Source organism: Chiloscyllium plagiosum, chromosome 21 (assembly GCF_004010195.1).
Source record: "Chiloscyllium plagiosum isolate BGI_BamShark_2017 chromosome 21, ASM401019v2, whole genome shotgun sequence".
Classification (NCBI taxonomy): Eukaryota; Metazoa; Chordata; class Chondrichthyes; order Orectolobiformes; family Hemiscylliidae; genus Chiloscyllium; species Chiloscyllium plagiosum.
In genome coordinates this window covers 13992259-14008410 of record NC_057730.1, presented here as the reverse complement: position 1 = coordinate 14008410, position 16152 = coordinate 13992259, and the positions used below count along the sequence as shown (strand labels likewise).

Here is a 16152-nt window from a genome sequence, read left to right as displayed (position 1 = left end):
AAATCTTCCATCTTTATCTGTCTAGCCAATACCTGCAAGTGCCCCACAAAGCCACACACAGTCCTAACTTGGAAGTATTGTCATTGCTCCTTCACTGATAATGGGTCAAAATCCTGGACCACCCTTCCTACCAGTACCAAGGACTGCAGCAATTTAAGAAGTAGCTCATCACCACCTACTCCAGGGCAATTAATGATGGATGATAAATGCTGCCTTAGGCAATAACACCCACATTATCCTGAATGGAAGTAAACAAATCCTCAAAGGGTGCAATTCAACAAGGTGTTATAATAAGACACCAAGTGTAGCAATTATCTGAATATGAATTTGTATAGGAGACATAGATTCTGAGCTCAACAGTTGAAAATATGTTCTTGGGTGTGGAAAATGTCAGGGTCAAACAAACCAAGTGTTGCTCAACGCTGTGCCTCAGGTGCAGCCAAAGGCAAAGTCAAAAGAAGGAAAAGCAGACTCCCATTTTCATGGTTGCTTTCACAGACTGTAATTTTAGGGCAGTAGAGATCTGGTGTTTGATCTAACCTCGCATTACCTCAACTGCTACTTTGAAACTGAAAAAAAATTCAATGTGTTTTACATCCCTTTGTTAATTACACATTTAAAGAAGCCAAATTCAGCAATATATCACATTTAATTCCAGAAACAATGAACAGGTTTTTCAAATTTGTCCTTTCACAAAAATCAGGACAGAGTAATATAACAAAAGAGTAAGCAATGAGTTTTACTTATAACCAACTGGTGTAAAAAATGCATGAACAAAGTAACCATTCAATAACAACAGGTCCAGCAGAGATGTTTGTCAGCTTCTATCATTACTTCGAGCTGTAATGTTATTGCAGTCATTTAGTGGTACTTTCTCCAGCGATCCTGCTCTACAATACAATGGAATATATATTAGGCATCTGTCCTCAAATTTCTACTAAAATAGGAGATTGCAACCGTGTTTATCAGTCTGTCTCTCTGCTACATTATCTGCACATCAACGTACTGAAGCAGTTAATTGTTTGGAATTTTGAAATGACACTGCGCTTGCCTCTGTGCTATACTGCATCCTGTCAGGATTATATTTTAGAGGCTGGAACTAATCTCGCATTTAAAATCAAGCCTCTGAAATATTAATCAGCTTCAGAAAGATCCACTGAGAATTTTTTTTGTTGGTAACAAATTGGATGTGCTTCTGTTAAATTGATTGCAATTGCAAACTTAAACTCCACTAACCCACACGATCATCCCACTTTTATCCCCCCCGCCCCCCCCAGGCTGTAAATGTTTTTAATATTTAACTGAGTTAGAAATGAATCACACGAATGAGGCAAAAAGTAAATCAAAATTTGGAATAAAATTCAAGATGAGTAAATTGGTGTAATTGTATTAACAAGGTCTCTCGCCAGTAATGGAAGATTTGTTTTGATGCACTAGTGTGAATCAATCACATTCCATTTCATTTACACATAAGCAGCACTGTATATCGGCATTCATCCAAACATGAGCCTTTCCCTTGGGGAAAATGCCAGCAATTAAAGCTCACATAAAGTCACATCCGTGATTTTATAAGTGTTAAAATATGCAATCTCTGCTTGAGTTAATATGATACACTGTATGAAACTTGTTTGAATTAGTGTGCAAAGTTCATCAGAGGAGATTAATGAGGATATTTGCATTTGATACACAGAAGATACCAATTTACCCAGTTCTGCCTGTGACAGCCATAGGACACCTGAAATAGCTGGTCAGGATTTTGAATGTGCATTTTAGTGAACAAACAGTTGAAGTGCAACAGGAAAATGTCTTATTTTTATTTCAAAATCATTCCACACCTCTGCTTCCATCTTGCTCAAAGGGAGTGAGTTCTGGGTCATGACTACTTGAGAGACAAAGCAACAAGAATATACTGATGGGATTCGATGAGTCATGGAATCATTACAGTGCAGAGACAGGCCATTCAACCCATTTACATCCACTGTCAGCTCTCTCAAAAGCAATCCAATCAGCCCCATTCTCCCACTCCTTGTAACACAAAGTTTTATTTCACTTCAGAGCCCATCTAATTCCATATCAAAATTATTCATCTGCTTCCATTGTCCTCATAGGTAGAGAATTTCAGATCATTCCCACTTGGTATGTTAAAAAATGCCCCACATGTCTTGTCAAAATCTTTAAAATCTGTGTGGAGCTGGAGGAGGCACAGAAGCTGAGCCACATTATCTGTTTGTGTGCACCATGTTCTGTGAAATTCTATGCAGTTTGTAAAAAGCACTTGCCAGCAGCCCATAACCTTTAAGGATTTCACTGCAAAAATTTTATAAGTCTTACATGTGCAAGAATGTATGGGCTTGGAATCTAGTTAGGGTTTCAAAAGCTAGGTGCAACCTGCCAAATTCCACAATTAACTGCAGTACAGAGGGCTGTATGCAAGCAAATCCCTCAGGAAAGTTGGATTGTTAATTTTAACATATTACTCACTTGATTACTGCAATACTAGCAAGGCTTCTGGAATTTAACGATGTACATGTTTCCTGGGCTTCCTGCTTCCACAGCAACAACTGAGGGAACTGTATACACCACAGAAAAATACCAGCAAGTATCAAGATTTTGCAGCTCTTTTGCTGCCTGTTTGTGCAAAAGACTTTGCACAGCTGAGAAGCTGCTTGGGCAAAGTTGGAGATTTCTTTGTGTGAGCTCCAATCAGATCAACTAGGATCCTGCTTAAAATTTGGTTACTTTGGATCTTTGATGAGGACTAGCATGACAAACAGCATCAGCAGGAATAGTGTTATGAGATGCAGGGGTAGTGTACTGTAAATCAAGTACCATTGGGTGGGGGGTGCGCATAGTGGCTCAGTGGCTCAATGGTTAGCACTGCTGCCTCACAGTGCCAGGGACCCACGTTTGATTCCAGCCTTGGGCGACTGTCTGTGTGGAGTTAACACATTCTCCGTGTGTCTATGTGGGTTTCCTCCAGGTGCTTCGGTTTCCTCCACAATCCAAAGATGTTCCGGTCAGGCGAGTTGGCCATGTCGGGAAGGGGAGGGGGAATGGGTTTTGGTGGGTTACTCTTCAGAGGGTTGGTGTGGACCTGTTGGGCCGAAGAGCCTGTTTCCATACTGTAGGGAATCTAATCTAATGTACCACTATTCCTGCAGTCACATCAAATGTTAAGGTGTGCATAGTACCCAGTTTACCTGACTTTCCAAATGTGAATAAATCTTATCCCTAAGAGTTTTCTCCAATAATTTCCCTAATACTGACGTAAGGCTCACTGACCTACAATTTCCTGGATAGCGAAGAAAAGAGAAGGTAAGTTATTCTAGAATTGCATAAAAAACAGTTACACTACAGTGAGAGCACTATGTGTTGTAAGATGGTACTACACAACAGGAAGGATACATTGCCATTAGAGAGGGTACAAAGGAGATGACTTTTCCAGGAATAGAGAAATTTAGATTTGAGGGAAAAGTGGATTGGCTGGATTGTTTTCGTTGAGTTTCAGGAGTTTGAGTGGAGATTCAGTTTAGGTGCACAGAATTATGAGGAGAATAGACTTCCCTATTCACTTAGGCAGAGTGAATAGGGAAGTCTAACCCTTAGTGGAGAAGCCAAATAACCAATGGTTTAGATTTGACATAAGTGGTAGAAGGATTAGAGGGGAGTTGAGAAATAGTTTTCACCCAGAGAGTAAGTCTGAAACTCGCTGTATGAAAAGGTAATTCAAAATTCAAAGAAAAACTTGGATATGCACTTGAAGTGCCATAACTCACAAGGTTTCTGACTGACAACTGGGAAGTGGGATTAAGCTGGAAAGCTCTTTTTCAGGCCAGCACAGACACTGATAGACTTCTTCCATGCTATGAATGTTAGATGTTTCTATCTTCTCAATTGAATGATTTTCCAGCCACCCGGGTGTATTTGAAGGCAGCGTAGAGGGGGCTTGTAAATAAAGTGCTTGGCTTTTCCACCTCCTTTCTACCCACCTGTTCCTGGGGTCTCTCAAATGTTGTTGTTGGTAGGACAGGCATCGGGCAATCCACCACCCTTGGACCATTCAAAGCATTAAATAGTCAACTAATGGCAACAGAAGGCCCGATTTCACATTTGTTGTTATTTTATGAATAGTTGGGGAAGGTAGAGTCAAAACGGGTAGCATGTCAGCTTTCACTGTGCAGATTGCTGTCAGGCAGGACTCATGTTCTTTGCTGTTTGGGATTTCCCCATGAGATGCACCCTTCCCCACCAAGGTCATACCCATCCTTTACCCATTCTCCACCCTCTAAGATGTAACCTCCAAACCTACTTGCACCATTCCCAACTTCTGTGGGATTTGCGAGATGGGCTCATCCAAAATCCTAAACTTACCTGAGGTCCAGGTTCCACAACATTTGAATTTCTCCTCAGGGACAAGGCATAGTCCCAGCAGGGGCCATCGCTCAATCCTGACACAACTGGGATCGCAGAACCAGATATTCAGATTATCCAGCAGCTCTCTACATCTTAATACTAAATGATGTTGGGGGAGGTGGGGGACGTCCCACTCTGCATCATTAATGCTGCTCCCATGGTAATATGACAGTGGAGCAGTGGGCTTCTGAGTCGGTGGGCTCATGTTCAATTTCTCCTTTGGAGTAGGGAATACATCTCTGCATAAAAACCAAATGTTTTTATTCTCAGGCAGCTGCTATGTATTTTTCATGCTGCAGCAAATCTTCCTCTATAATCTCTCAAGACAGAGTTAAATGCTAGTTGAGTGGAGACACAGAAACCTCACCTAAAATGTGACTAATGACCCCTCTTACTCTGAAGAACCCAATCAATGATGCTCAGGAAAGAAACAACAAAGCTATATGGCAATCTGTTGTAGCATTCAGCAAGCCACTGGTATGCTAAAGATACACTTCAGATTCTTGGACAGATCTAGAAAGGCCTTTCAGTACCTACCACCCAGGATCTTCAATGTTGAGGCACGCTGCATACTGCACAATATGCAGTGCAACTATGAAGTTGGATGTACAGGAAGAACAAGGGAAGAAGACTATTCCTACTACTTGGAAAACCTAAATGATGTGAGATTCACTGGGGTTCCACCAGCCCAGCCATCTGACATCTACATGCAAAATGCATTCCATTCCAACAAACCACAAATCATGCACCTCCTTCACAGATCCCTGTGGCTTTGTGTTTATGAGTTTCTGCTTTTTTATCAAAAGATCACTTGCTAGGTAGCAATCAAAAATGGTGAAGATGGGCAAGTTGCAGGAGAAAGAATATTTGAATGGTTTAAATTTAAAACACAAAACTTTCCAATTTAATACTATGAAATATACCAATGTACATAATCTTGTGCAACTTCAAATTATTACTTTAAATTTTCCAAGCACTTCCACGTGGTGCTACACCTGTGGCTACAGTGGTGATAATAGGCACATTGCTCAGATCCCAGTTTGTAGATGTAGATGCTCTTCATTAACATCTACACAAGGTTTTGGAGTCCTTAAGGATTCCTTCAGTGCCTTTGCAAAGACAAATCACCTTTCTGAGATACAAAGCAGTGTTTGAGTTATTAACTGGGAAGGCAAGGAAAAGGGTAGGAAGAGGATGCTTTTGAGCTGAGTCCCCACTTCTATGTGCACATTACTATCAATCTTATAATTCTGCATTCACATTTCTCTACTTGCAATAAGGTGAAGAACACTTTATTGCAGATTAGTGGGGTGATGAATGCCCAAGGCCAGGGTATCATGCATCCTTTTTCAGGTGGCATTGATATTGTGCAATTGGTCATTGTTAAGTTTGATTCTGCAAACAGGTGGGAACTCTATGTATGTATGAAGACATAATTGTGAAGGCTTGTGATGTGACACCAATTTTATGGCGAGCCTGCACAGTATAGCTGGAATGTTCATCTGTATAACATATAACTTCAGCTGAGGAACAGCTGGAGCATCCTTAAGCCTTTGACAGTCTTCTCTTCAATTGTCTCTCATTTCAATTTGCTTTTGCTCACTGATGATGTGTCAAAATCCAACCATGTGCTTTTCTAGCACTGTGAATATCCGAGCTGGTGCACTGTTTGCATGAGACCTGTAAACTATGCACAGAGAGGGAGTGACTTCCTCTGAATAATTATTATTGTTTCCCTGCACCATCTCCAGCAGGACACAATTGCCTGCGGCAACTTAAATATATGAATTAGAATTGTCCAGGTCAGAACATTTCAAGTGATCATTATATTTCACTCGTGATTGGCATCATGTTAATGTATGCCCTGGAGGATCTATATTTAATTGTGTCACCATCTGCAACAATCATGTGCACCAAAGCTCCACTAATGATCAGTGCCTCCTCTTTTGCAACTGTCATTTGAGAAAGGAACAAGGATAGGCCACTTGGTGCCTTAAGCCTGCAGCACCACTCAATACATCATGGCTGACCTGATTTTAACCTCAACTCTATATTCCTGCAATTTCCTGGTAGGAAAGGAATTTAAAAGGTCCCTTTTAAATCTTTCCCTTCTCACCTTAAACCAATGCCCTCTAGTTTTGGACTCTCCTACCCTGGGAAATGACTGAGGCTATTCACCTTATCCATGCCTCTCATTATTTTATCAAACTCTATAAGGTCTTCCTTCAGCCACCTACGCTCCAGAAAAAAAAAGTCCTAACCTTACCCAGCCTCTCCTTCTAATTCAAACCTTCCAATCTCGGTAACATCCTTGCAAATCTTTTTTGCACACTTTCTAGTTTAATACTAATGTAGAGATTCCAGTGTTGGACTGGAGAGGACAGAGTTAAAAATCAACACCAGGTTATAGTCCAACAAGTTTATTTGGAAGTAGCGCTGTTCCGAAAGCTTATAATTTCAAATAAACCTGTTGAACTATAACCTGGTGATTTTTAACTTTGTTTAATAATATTGTTTCTATAGCAGGGTCACCAGAATTGTACACAGTACTCCTAATGTGGCCTCCATATCCAGAGAGGCATCACAACATTGAATGTGTATGCCCCAATTTACTAATTCTATCATCTGGCAAATTGTAAACCTACAGTATCCCCTTAAATACTGAAATTGAAATCAATTCATGAGGATAATTACCACACCCACTCATGCTAATTGGTTAGGAGATGCAGGAATAAAGAGAGTATACAATTCCTGGGTTTGAAAGCCACTGACTAATGTGATGTACATACTTATGGCTTTCTTACCCATTTTTGGAACCCAATGTTCCCAACCTATCAGCAATTTAAAATTCACCATCCCGTTCCCAGGTTTTTTTTTAAACTCATTCACAGGATATGGGCATTGTGGGCTACGTCAGCTCTCAGCTCTGCTTGGGCATCCGTAAAAGGTTGTCCGCAATTAGGAATTGGCAATGTCAGGGTAAACACATTCCTGAATGTATAATTTAAAAAATAAATTCTTAACAGAGACCTTACTCATTTTGCTTAAATTTACAAAGACTGTTCTGAAAGAAAATGTGCGTTTGTGTAAAAGGGTAATTAGATAAGATTTCAAAAATTAACACTCGGGAGAAAATATAATCCTCAAAATCCTGAGAATAAAGTATACTCTGACTGAATCTCTGGGAAATAAGTAATCTAAAATTAGCAGGTTTTCTCCTTAGAATATTGACTAAAACCCCAGATTTGTGGGTGGCACGGTGGCACAGTGGTTAGCACTGCTGCCTCACAGCGCCAGAGACCCGGATTCAATTCCAGACTCAGGCGACTGACTGTGTGGAGTTTGCACATTCTCCCTGTGTCTGCGTGGGTTTCCTCCGGGTGCTCCGGTTTCCTCCCACAGTCCAAAGATGTGCAGGTCAGGTGAATTGGCCTTGCTAAACTGTAGTGTTAGGTAAAGGGGTAAATGTACGGGAATGGGTGGGTTACGCTTCGGCGGGTCGGTGTGGACTTGGGCCGAAGGGCCTGTTTCCACACTGTAAGTAATCTAATCTAATCTAATCTAAAGTAAGACTAAGATGACAATTAAGGAACTTTCTATAGTAAAAGATTTCGGTGGACTGTATGCAATGTTACACAATGTCATTATACCATAGTTTCATGACACCAAGATCTGGCATTAGAGAAAAGTTGCCTCTGTTGACCAAATGGCAATGAGTAACTGAAGGACACTTGATGAATGAGGAAGATGATTGTGGTTTTTGGAGGTCAGTCATCTCAGCTCAAGGACATATCTGCGGAAGTTCGTCAGAGTAGTGTTCGAGGTCCAACAATCTCTAACTGCTTCATTAATGACCTTCCTTTCATCACAAGGTCAGAAGTGGGGATGTTTGCTGATGATTGCACAACGTTCAGCACCATTCAGATCTCCTGAGATACTCTAGCAGTTCACGTCCAAATGCCACAAGATACGCACAATATCCAGGTTTGGGCTGAATGGTGGCAAGTATGCTAGCACCATATAGATGCCAGGCAATAAGCAACAATCTAATCACCGTCCCTTGATATTCAATAGTGTCACCATCACTGAATCCCCCACTATCAACATTCTTGGGTTGCCTCTGACCAGAAACTGAACTGGACTCCCTGTACATACAATAGTTCCAAGATTAGGTCAAGGCTTGCAGTAAATAATTCACCTCCTGACTCCCGAAAAACTGTCGCCCAACTACAAGGCACAAAGCAGGAGCGTAAAGAAATACTGCCCACTTTCCTAGATGACAGCAACTCCAACAACACTTAGAGTCATAGAGTCTTAGAAATGTACAGTATGGAAACAGACCCTTCGGTTCAACCCGTCCATGCTGACCAGATATCCCAACCCAATCTAGTCCAACCTGCCAGCTCCCGGCCCAAATCCCTTCAAACCCTTCCTATTCATATACCCATCCAAATGTCTTTTAAATGTTGCAATTGTACCAGCCTCCACCACTTCCTCTGATAGCTCATTCCATACACGTACTACCCTTTGTGTGAAAACGTTGCCCCTTAGATCTCTTTTATATCTTTCCCCTTTCACCCTAAACCCGTGCTCTCTAGTTCTAGACTCCCCGACCCCAGGGAAAAGACTTTGTCTACTTATCCTATCCATGCCCCTCATAATTTTGTAAACCTCTATAAGGTCACCCCTCAGCCTCCGACGCTCCAGGAAAAAAAGCCCCAACCTGTTCAGCCTCTCCCTCTAGCTCAAATCCTCCAATCCTGGCAACACCCTTGTAAATCTTTTCCGAACCCTTTCAAGTTTCACATCTTTCCGATAGGAAGGAGACCAGAATTGCACGCAGTATTCCAACAATGGCCTAACCAATGTCCTGTACAGCCACAACATGACCTCCCAACTCCTGTACTCAATATTCTGACCAATAAGAGAAAGCATACCAAAAGCCTTCTTCACTATCCTATCTACCTGCAACTCCACTTTCAAGGACTATGAACCTGTACTCCAAGCTCTCCTTAGGACTTTACCATTAAGTGTATAAGTCCTGCTAAAATTTGCTTTCCCAAACTGCAGCACCTCGCATTTATCTGAATTAAATTCCATCTGCCACTTCTCAGCCCATTGGCCCATCTGGTCAAGATCCTGTTGTAATCTGAGGTAACCCTCTTCGCTGTCCACTACACCTCCAATTTTGGTGTCATCTGCAAACTTACTAACTGTACCTCTTATGCTCGCATCCAAATCATTTATGTAAATGACAAAAAGTAGAGGACCTAGCACTGATCCTTGTGGCACTCCACTGGTCACAGGCCTCCAGTGTGAAAAACAACCCTCCACCACCACCCTCTGTCTTCTACCTTTGAGCCAGTTCTGTATTCCGTGAGATCTAACCATGCTAACCAGTCTCCCATCAGAACAATACAGACAGCTTGATTGGCACCATATCCACAAAACTTTGGTCATTCCACCACTTGCAGGTGGAACACCCCCCACCTGCAAGGTCCCCTCCAAGCCAATCAGTGCCTTGGAAACATATCGCAGTTCCTTAAATGTTGCTGAGTCAACATCCTGGAATTCTCACCCTAATGGCATTGTGGGCATATCTACAGCATATGGACTGCAATGGTTCCAGAAGGCAGCTCACCCCCACCTTCTCAAGGGCAACAGGAGGTGGGCAATGCTGGTCAGTCAGTGACGAGATGTCCCATGAAGGAACTTTAAAAATTTGCAGGTCCATTATTTTAGTGAATTACAAGTAAATGAAAAACATCTCAAGCCCGAAGGAGTCTGTGCACATTTACTTACTAATGTGGCTGAACCCCCAAATGTAGCTGATCACAACATAACCCATCAGGAACATTGAAATGCCACCAAGGCCGCCCTTTTTCACATCGATGTAATGTTTGTAGTAAGAATCATGGCCTGTATGATGGAATACAGCAGAAATGAGTAGAACATCTGCTACGGTAAAGAAATCTTACTCAAATTCTAACCCATGCAGTAGCTGACTAGTGTACATTCAACGTGACACTGAGATCTAATGTGTAGAATTAGATTTCATAAATCACACTTACATCTGCAGATAGCATAAAAGATAGACATTGGGGATAATAGTCTCCGTACAGTCCAGGAAGGAACTTCTTTTACTTTCAGATCCAGCAGATTCTTCTCGATAAGTGGCACTACAAGACAATCACAAGTTACTTAACAAGTATGCTTGGTGCCAAACGACAAAGTGGAACAATGAAGGAAGAAGCACGTACAGGTAGTTCTTCTATAATGTGATGGCTGTGTTCTTGTGCAACCCACCCCACTATAGAAAAATCGCTCTTTAGAAACAGCGCTTACAGTGTTGTTGATGTAATTGCATTACAGCAACACACATTTTAAAAGATCGCACTTCAGAAGCAGTATTCCCAATTTGTCAACTGTGTTTGTAACAAATTCGCATTAACAAAATGCAAGTTATAGCAGAACGACCTGTATTCAAATACATCACCTCTCAGAGATCTTGAGTAAAGCATTTGGTCTGCACGACGGGCGCATGTTTAAATCACAGACCTATACTGATTTCTATCATTTGAGGACCTAAATAACAATGGACCATTTCTGAATATTATAATTGTTTCTAATATACTTCAAGTTTAATTCTGTCTGACGACCATAAAAGATCTGCCCAAACAGTGGCTAAGAACACTACTTGGTGTGGTACTGAGACCGACAGATTAGAGTTTGTGGGCTTGATTCCTCAGATTTTCTCAGTGTCTTTCTGTTAGGAAGGAAAGAAAACAAAGTCAAACTTTGTAATTGTATAACCACCCAATGATAATTGCTGGAGAATGAATGCACATTGATTGAATTTAAGACCTGGATTGTCTGGTTAACCTCTGCTGCCTGCCAGTTTACTGTCAGGTATACCAATGAGTAAATGTCATTTTATATGGAGTGTCAGAATGTTACAGTTGTCTTTGGTACTATACCCTACATTAATTTGAAAAGACTGTATCTTTTTCATTTTTCTGTATCTTTAATTGTGGGTTGAAATGGAAAGGACTGTTTTAAAAAATGCAAAGATTGTGGAAAGGATTGCTGCACTTTTAAAAAGCAGGTTGCCAACATTCATTGTTAACATTGTTGTTTGTTCAAGCAGTTCAGGTGTGGGGTGTTAGTTGCAAAGAAGCTGGAACCAGGAAATATGTACAAATGAAATTTGGCCAGCAACAAGTAGCTAACTGATCTGTGGAATTGTGGCAGTTGCCAATCACAAAGGCTTTTACCTGCCACTGAATATATGATTGGTTTCCAGGTAACTGAACAGCTTATGGATGTGAATGTTTGATCAGTAGCCATTGAACCTCTGAAACAGAAGGTGCAATCTTTTTTCTGCACCTAAAAAGTACTTCAAGTCTGGAGTAAACTAGTTTATTTCCCCATAACATTTGCTGTAGGCTGTAGCTTTTAACCAATAAATCAGAGACTTTATAACTGTGAAGTTGTCGCCATATTCCTCTTACAAGTATGTGAAAATACCTCTGAAAGATTGATGAGCAGCAAGTCCTGACAAACCCAAAGGACAGGAATCACTGAACTGCCTTTCCAGTCTTTTCCTCTACCCATAACACTAATTTTATGCACTTGTCTGCATGAGTGTGTAGGTTGGGTTTTATAAGGAGGTTAGAGTTTTAACTATTAGAGTTACATGCTGACCATTCACAATTGTTTATCTGCAGCTAGACTCTATTTAGCTGTCATAAATAGTAATTCTTGTTAAGAACAAAAACGTGGTCTATGCTTTCTGTCAATCTGGGTCAAAAAGACAGGTATTTTTGCCTATTTTAAAAATCTTTAACTCATGACAACACTGGAAATAATGAGGCTTGATTTCTAGTGTGCTTCCCCAATCTAACAAATTAGTATCTGCAGGAGAATGCTGAAACAGAGAAAGTAAAGCTTTAATTGCTGCCAGAGTATTACCATATGAAAATAAATACCAATAATGTGTAAAGTCATGGCTTGAACAGTGCTCAAATACAATATTGATTAACTGGTAAAATAGTATTAGTTTTTTTAAAATAAAAAAGTAAGGTTTGCCCATGAAAATGAAAGATATCAATCAAATGACTCCAAGAGAGGAATCTTGTTTTTCATGAAAATGCAAGCATTCCTTTCCCTTTAACTAACAACTTGCATTTATAATGATGCTCTTTCAATGCTGGAAAGTATGTCAGAATACTTTACAATAAAGAGAAGGATATAAAGTACAACAAGTACAGTAAAATGAAGCTGAAATTGAACAAAAAGAAATTTACAGAGGAGAACTTTATGACAGGGAGAATATTGGGATTTTGCAAGAGATTAAGTCAAAAATGCCGCAGAGAAGGAAACTCGTGGACAAAACAGTAATGAGTGATAATAAATGAACTGAGTGAAGAGAGTCTGGTGCAGGAAGAATCAGAAAGCACAGACAGCAACATCAAGGAAGAGAAAGTCAGTAAGTTGGGTATGAAAATTTAAAAAGACACATGTGAATTGTGAAATCAGAACTCTTGAACATAAGTTCGATGAAGACATATACTGCTGTAATTATTGGATGAGTTGCAAGATTGTTGAGATGTAGTACAAGGAAACAAAGTTGATAGATGTTGGAGAAGCCAAAATGATGAAGGCATTGAGAAGAGTACTAGTGGAAAAAGAGACAGCAACCGTAGGGATCAATTTTAAGGTAACTGAAGTTGATAGATTCCAGGCTACAACTTCTCAGTCTTTAATGTCCCAAGTCTTAATACAATACTTAGGTCACTGGACAAAGCAACAAGGTAGAAAACAGTTAATTCAGTAGACGTGAAAGCTAATGCACCAATTTGAGTTAATGAAGAATGTGGCCAGGGAGGAGCAAAGGGTTGAGAATGGAGCATAAGGAAAACAACTTAGATATAGGAAAAAGCCATGTCTCAAAGCGAAACAATTCCATCATTTTAGATTATTCTGACATAATTGTTATCAATCTGTCACCATTGCAAATTAATGTAGGAATTTATTTGTTTGAGACATTCTCTACCATTCAAAACATGGCTCCCCCTTCAAATTACTATTCAGCACGTATGATGGAAGGTTCATATTGATGACAATAGCATAAGGTTCAATTGTGATGCCACCTATGAATAAATAGCTACAGATATTGATTAGGCCAACAAATGAAGAGTTGCAGTTATGTACAATTTTACAGGTCTACTGGTGTCAAAAAATGGTGGATGTATGAATGAAGGTAAAAAACTGCTGGTTTCTGCAGGCAGCCACACTCCACTTCAAAAATTTGAGGTTCGTTGAAAAGAAAAAATGCACCCAGTGGGTGAGTTTTCTTGAAAGAACCAAAGGAGTCATTTGTATACCGCGGGTATGCCATCTGGCAACATAGAATGGAGTAACAAAGGTAGCATTTAATATCAAGACAAAAGTGATTCATGGTATTGGGTTGACGTAAAAGATGAGAAATAAAAGTCAATGGATTGGGAGTCTACATCCCATGTACAATTATTGTACCATGTTGCTGAGAATTATTTACTACTTCTGTTTGTGTGGCAATAAACAATGCTACATAATTATTGGATTTTTCCTTTGTGAACTGACAGCAACATTTATAGCATAAAATATTGTCCACTGTAATGAAGCGTAGAGTATGTTTGATTCCCATTGATGGCGGACTATAACATCATATATAATGACACATGGCACCATTTTCCAGAGGCACTTTTTTTAGTATTCTTTGGCTTTTTTGCACAGACAGAGAATTTGAAGAGTCTAATGGCTATTCAATGATGGAGAGTGCAATATTTATAAAAACACTACAGATGATCTGGGAGCATCGATTGATTGTAGCCTCAATATTAGTCCTTTTCTGGCTATTAAAATGTGAGAAATATTTATTTATCTAGTGTGTCTCAGAATTATCCCTGAGTTTGCTACACACAGAATTAAATTGAAGGCACTGATTCTTGTTCTGTGGGAAGTATAGTTTCCATTTTATGTGCAGCATGATCCTCCAATAGCAATGAAATGAATGACCAAGTCACCTGTTTCTGGCATTGCTCCACTCAGTACTGCACTGATGTATCAAATCTATTTATCATAATCTTGGCTCAAGTGTTTTCACTTTATTGAAGAATTGCAATCTATTTTCCACTGGCTTTTGAATGAGCATCTGATGATATACTACAAGTAATGATGTTAGCAAGAGAGATAAACGGCTAACACAATTTGCATAGGTTTATCAAGAAAATAAAATGTCAGTAATTACTGTTCTGGAGGTACTAAATTCCAGAAAATGGTAGAAATACTTCAGTTGATGGCTCTGCAATGTGCACAAATATTTATTTTAAGCCAGATTAGATAGAATCCACGATACATAGGCAAATTTGTATAACTGAAGCAAGATATTAACAGAAATTCTTGGAGCAGAGAGTCATAGAACATGGAAACAGACCCTTCTGTCCAACTAATCCATGGCCACCATGTTCCCAAACTAAACTAGTCCCACTCGCCTGTGTTTGGCCCATATCCCTCCAAACTTGTCTATTCATGTACTTGTCTTTTAAATGTTGTAACTGTACCTGCATCCATTTCTCTGGCATTTCATTCCATGCTCGAACCATGCTGTGTGAAAAGGTTGCCCCTCATGTCTTTTTTAAAGCCTTCTCGTCTCACCTTAAAAATATACCCCTCATTTTGAATTCCCTCAACCTAGGGAAAAAAGCCTTGCTTTTCACCTTGACTATGCCCATCATGATTTTATAAACCTCTATAATCTCCTCCGTTCAATGAAAAGCTTATCCTTATTATTGCAACCCTCCATTCCCGGCAACATTCTGGTGAATCTTTTCTGAACCCTCACCATTTTAATAATATCCTTCCTGTAACAGTGCAACCAGAACTGCACACAGTACTCCTGAAGAGGCCTCATTTGCATCATATACAATATCAACATGACATCCCAACTCCAATACTCAAAGAACAGAGCAATGAAGGCGAGTGTGCTAAACGTCTTCATAACCACTCTGCCTACCGGTGACACCAATTTCAAAGAAGTATGTACCTGAACTCCTAGGTCTCTCTGTTCTACAAAACTACCCAGGGCCCTACCATTAATTGTGTAAGTCCTGCTCTTGGTTGTTTTACCAGAATACAATACCTCCCATTTATCCAAATGAAACTCCATCTGCCTTTCCTCAGCCCATTGACCCAATTGATCAAGATTCATTTTAAAGTTAAATTGCAGGGAGCGGCAGCTTGCAGCTCAGGGATACTCAATTTGGAAGAAGAGGTATTACAGAACACTTCACCTTGTCAAGTTAATGATGGAGCCCACTGCTGCTGATTCTTTCATGTTTGGCTACCTCTGGAGCAATAGCAAGGCAGTTAGCATGAGACATCAAATTCATAAGTACTTTTTTACAGAATTAATTTGCATTTTGTCATCATTTTTTGCCTATATATCAGCTTCTCTTTGAAAGTACAATCAATGAATTAACATGAGCAAGAAGTGAAATTAACTCTCCAGCACATTTAAACTATGAGATTGTGGCTTCAACTGTACTTTTCAGAGTCTGTCACAGACTTTGGAAGCTGCAGGGTAGTTCTCTCCTGAGACTGCTACTTGGCTTTTTGGCAAAGTGCAAGGGTAGTATTGTAAATGTTTGAGTGAAGAGTCTTGACTTTTCTCATTAGTTTGTAGCTTTGGTCTAATAT

The 16152-nt window shown here is 40.0% G+C and overlaps 1 protein-coding gene across 3 annotated transcripts in view; it reads right to left on the bottom strand.

Annotated features, from left to right (window-relative positions):
• Positions 1-630: 630 nt before the first annotated feature.
• Positions 631-16152, bottom strand: part of atp5mf (ATP synthase membrane subunit f) — a 24434-nt gene continuing 8912 nt past the window's right edge. For 2 of the 3 annotated variants that reach the window (XM_043711284.1, XM_043711285.1), the window contains exons 2-4: positions 10485-10592; positions 10216-10332; positions 631-885 (exon numbers count right to left, since the gene is read on the bottom strand). In XM_043711284.1, coding sequence (XP_043567219.1) covers positions 818-885; positions 10216-10332; positions 10485-10592 — 293 coding nt within the window. In that variant the 3' untranslated portion in view covers positions 631-817. Of the gene's footprint in view, positions 891-10215; positions 10333-10484; positions 10593-16152 lie in introns of all 3 variants that reach the window. The other variant, XM_043711286.1, reaches the window with a different exon arrangement.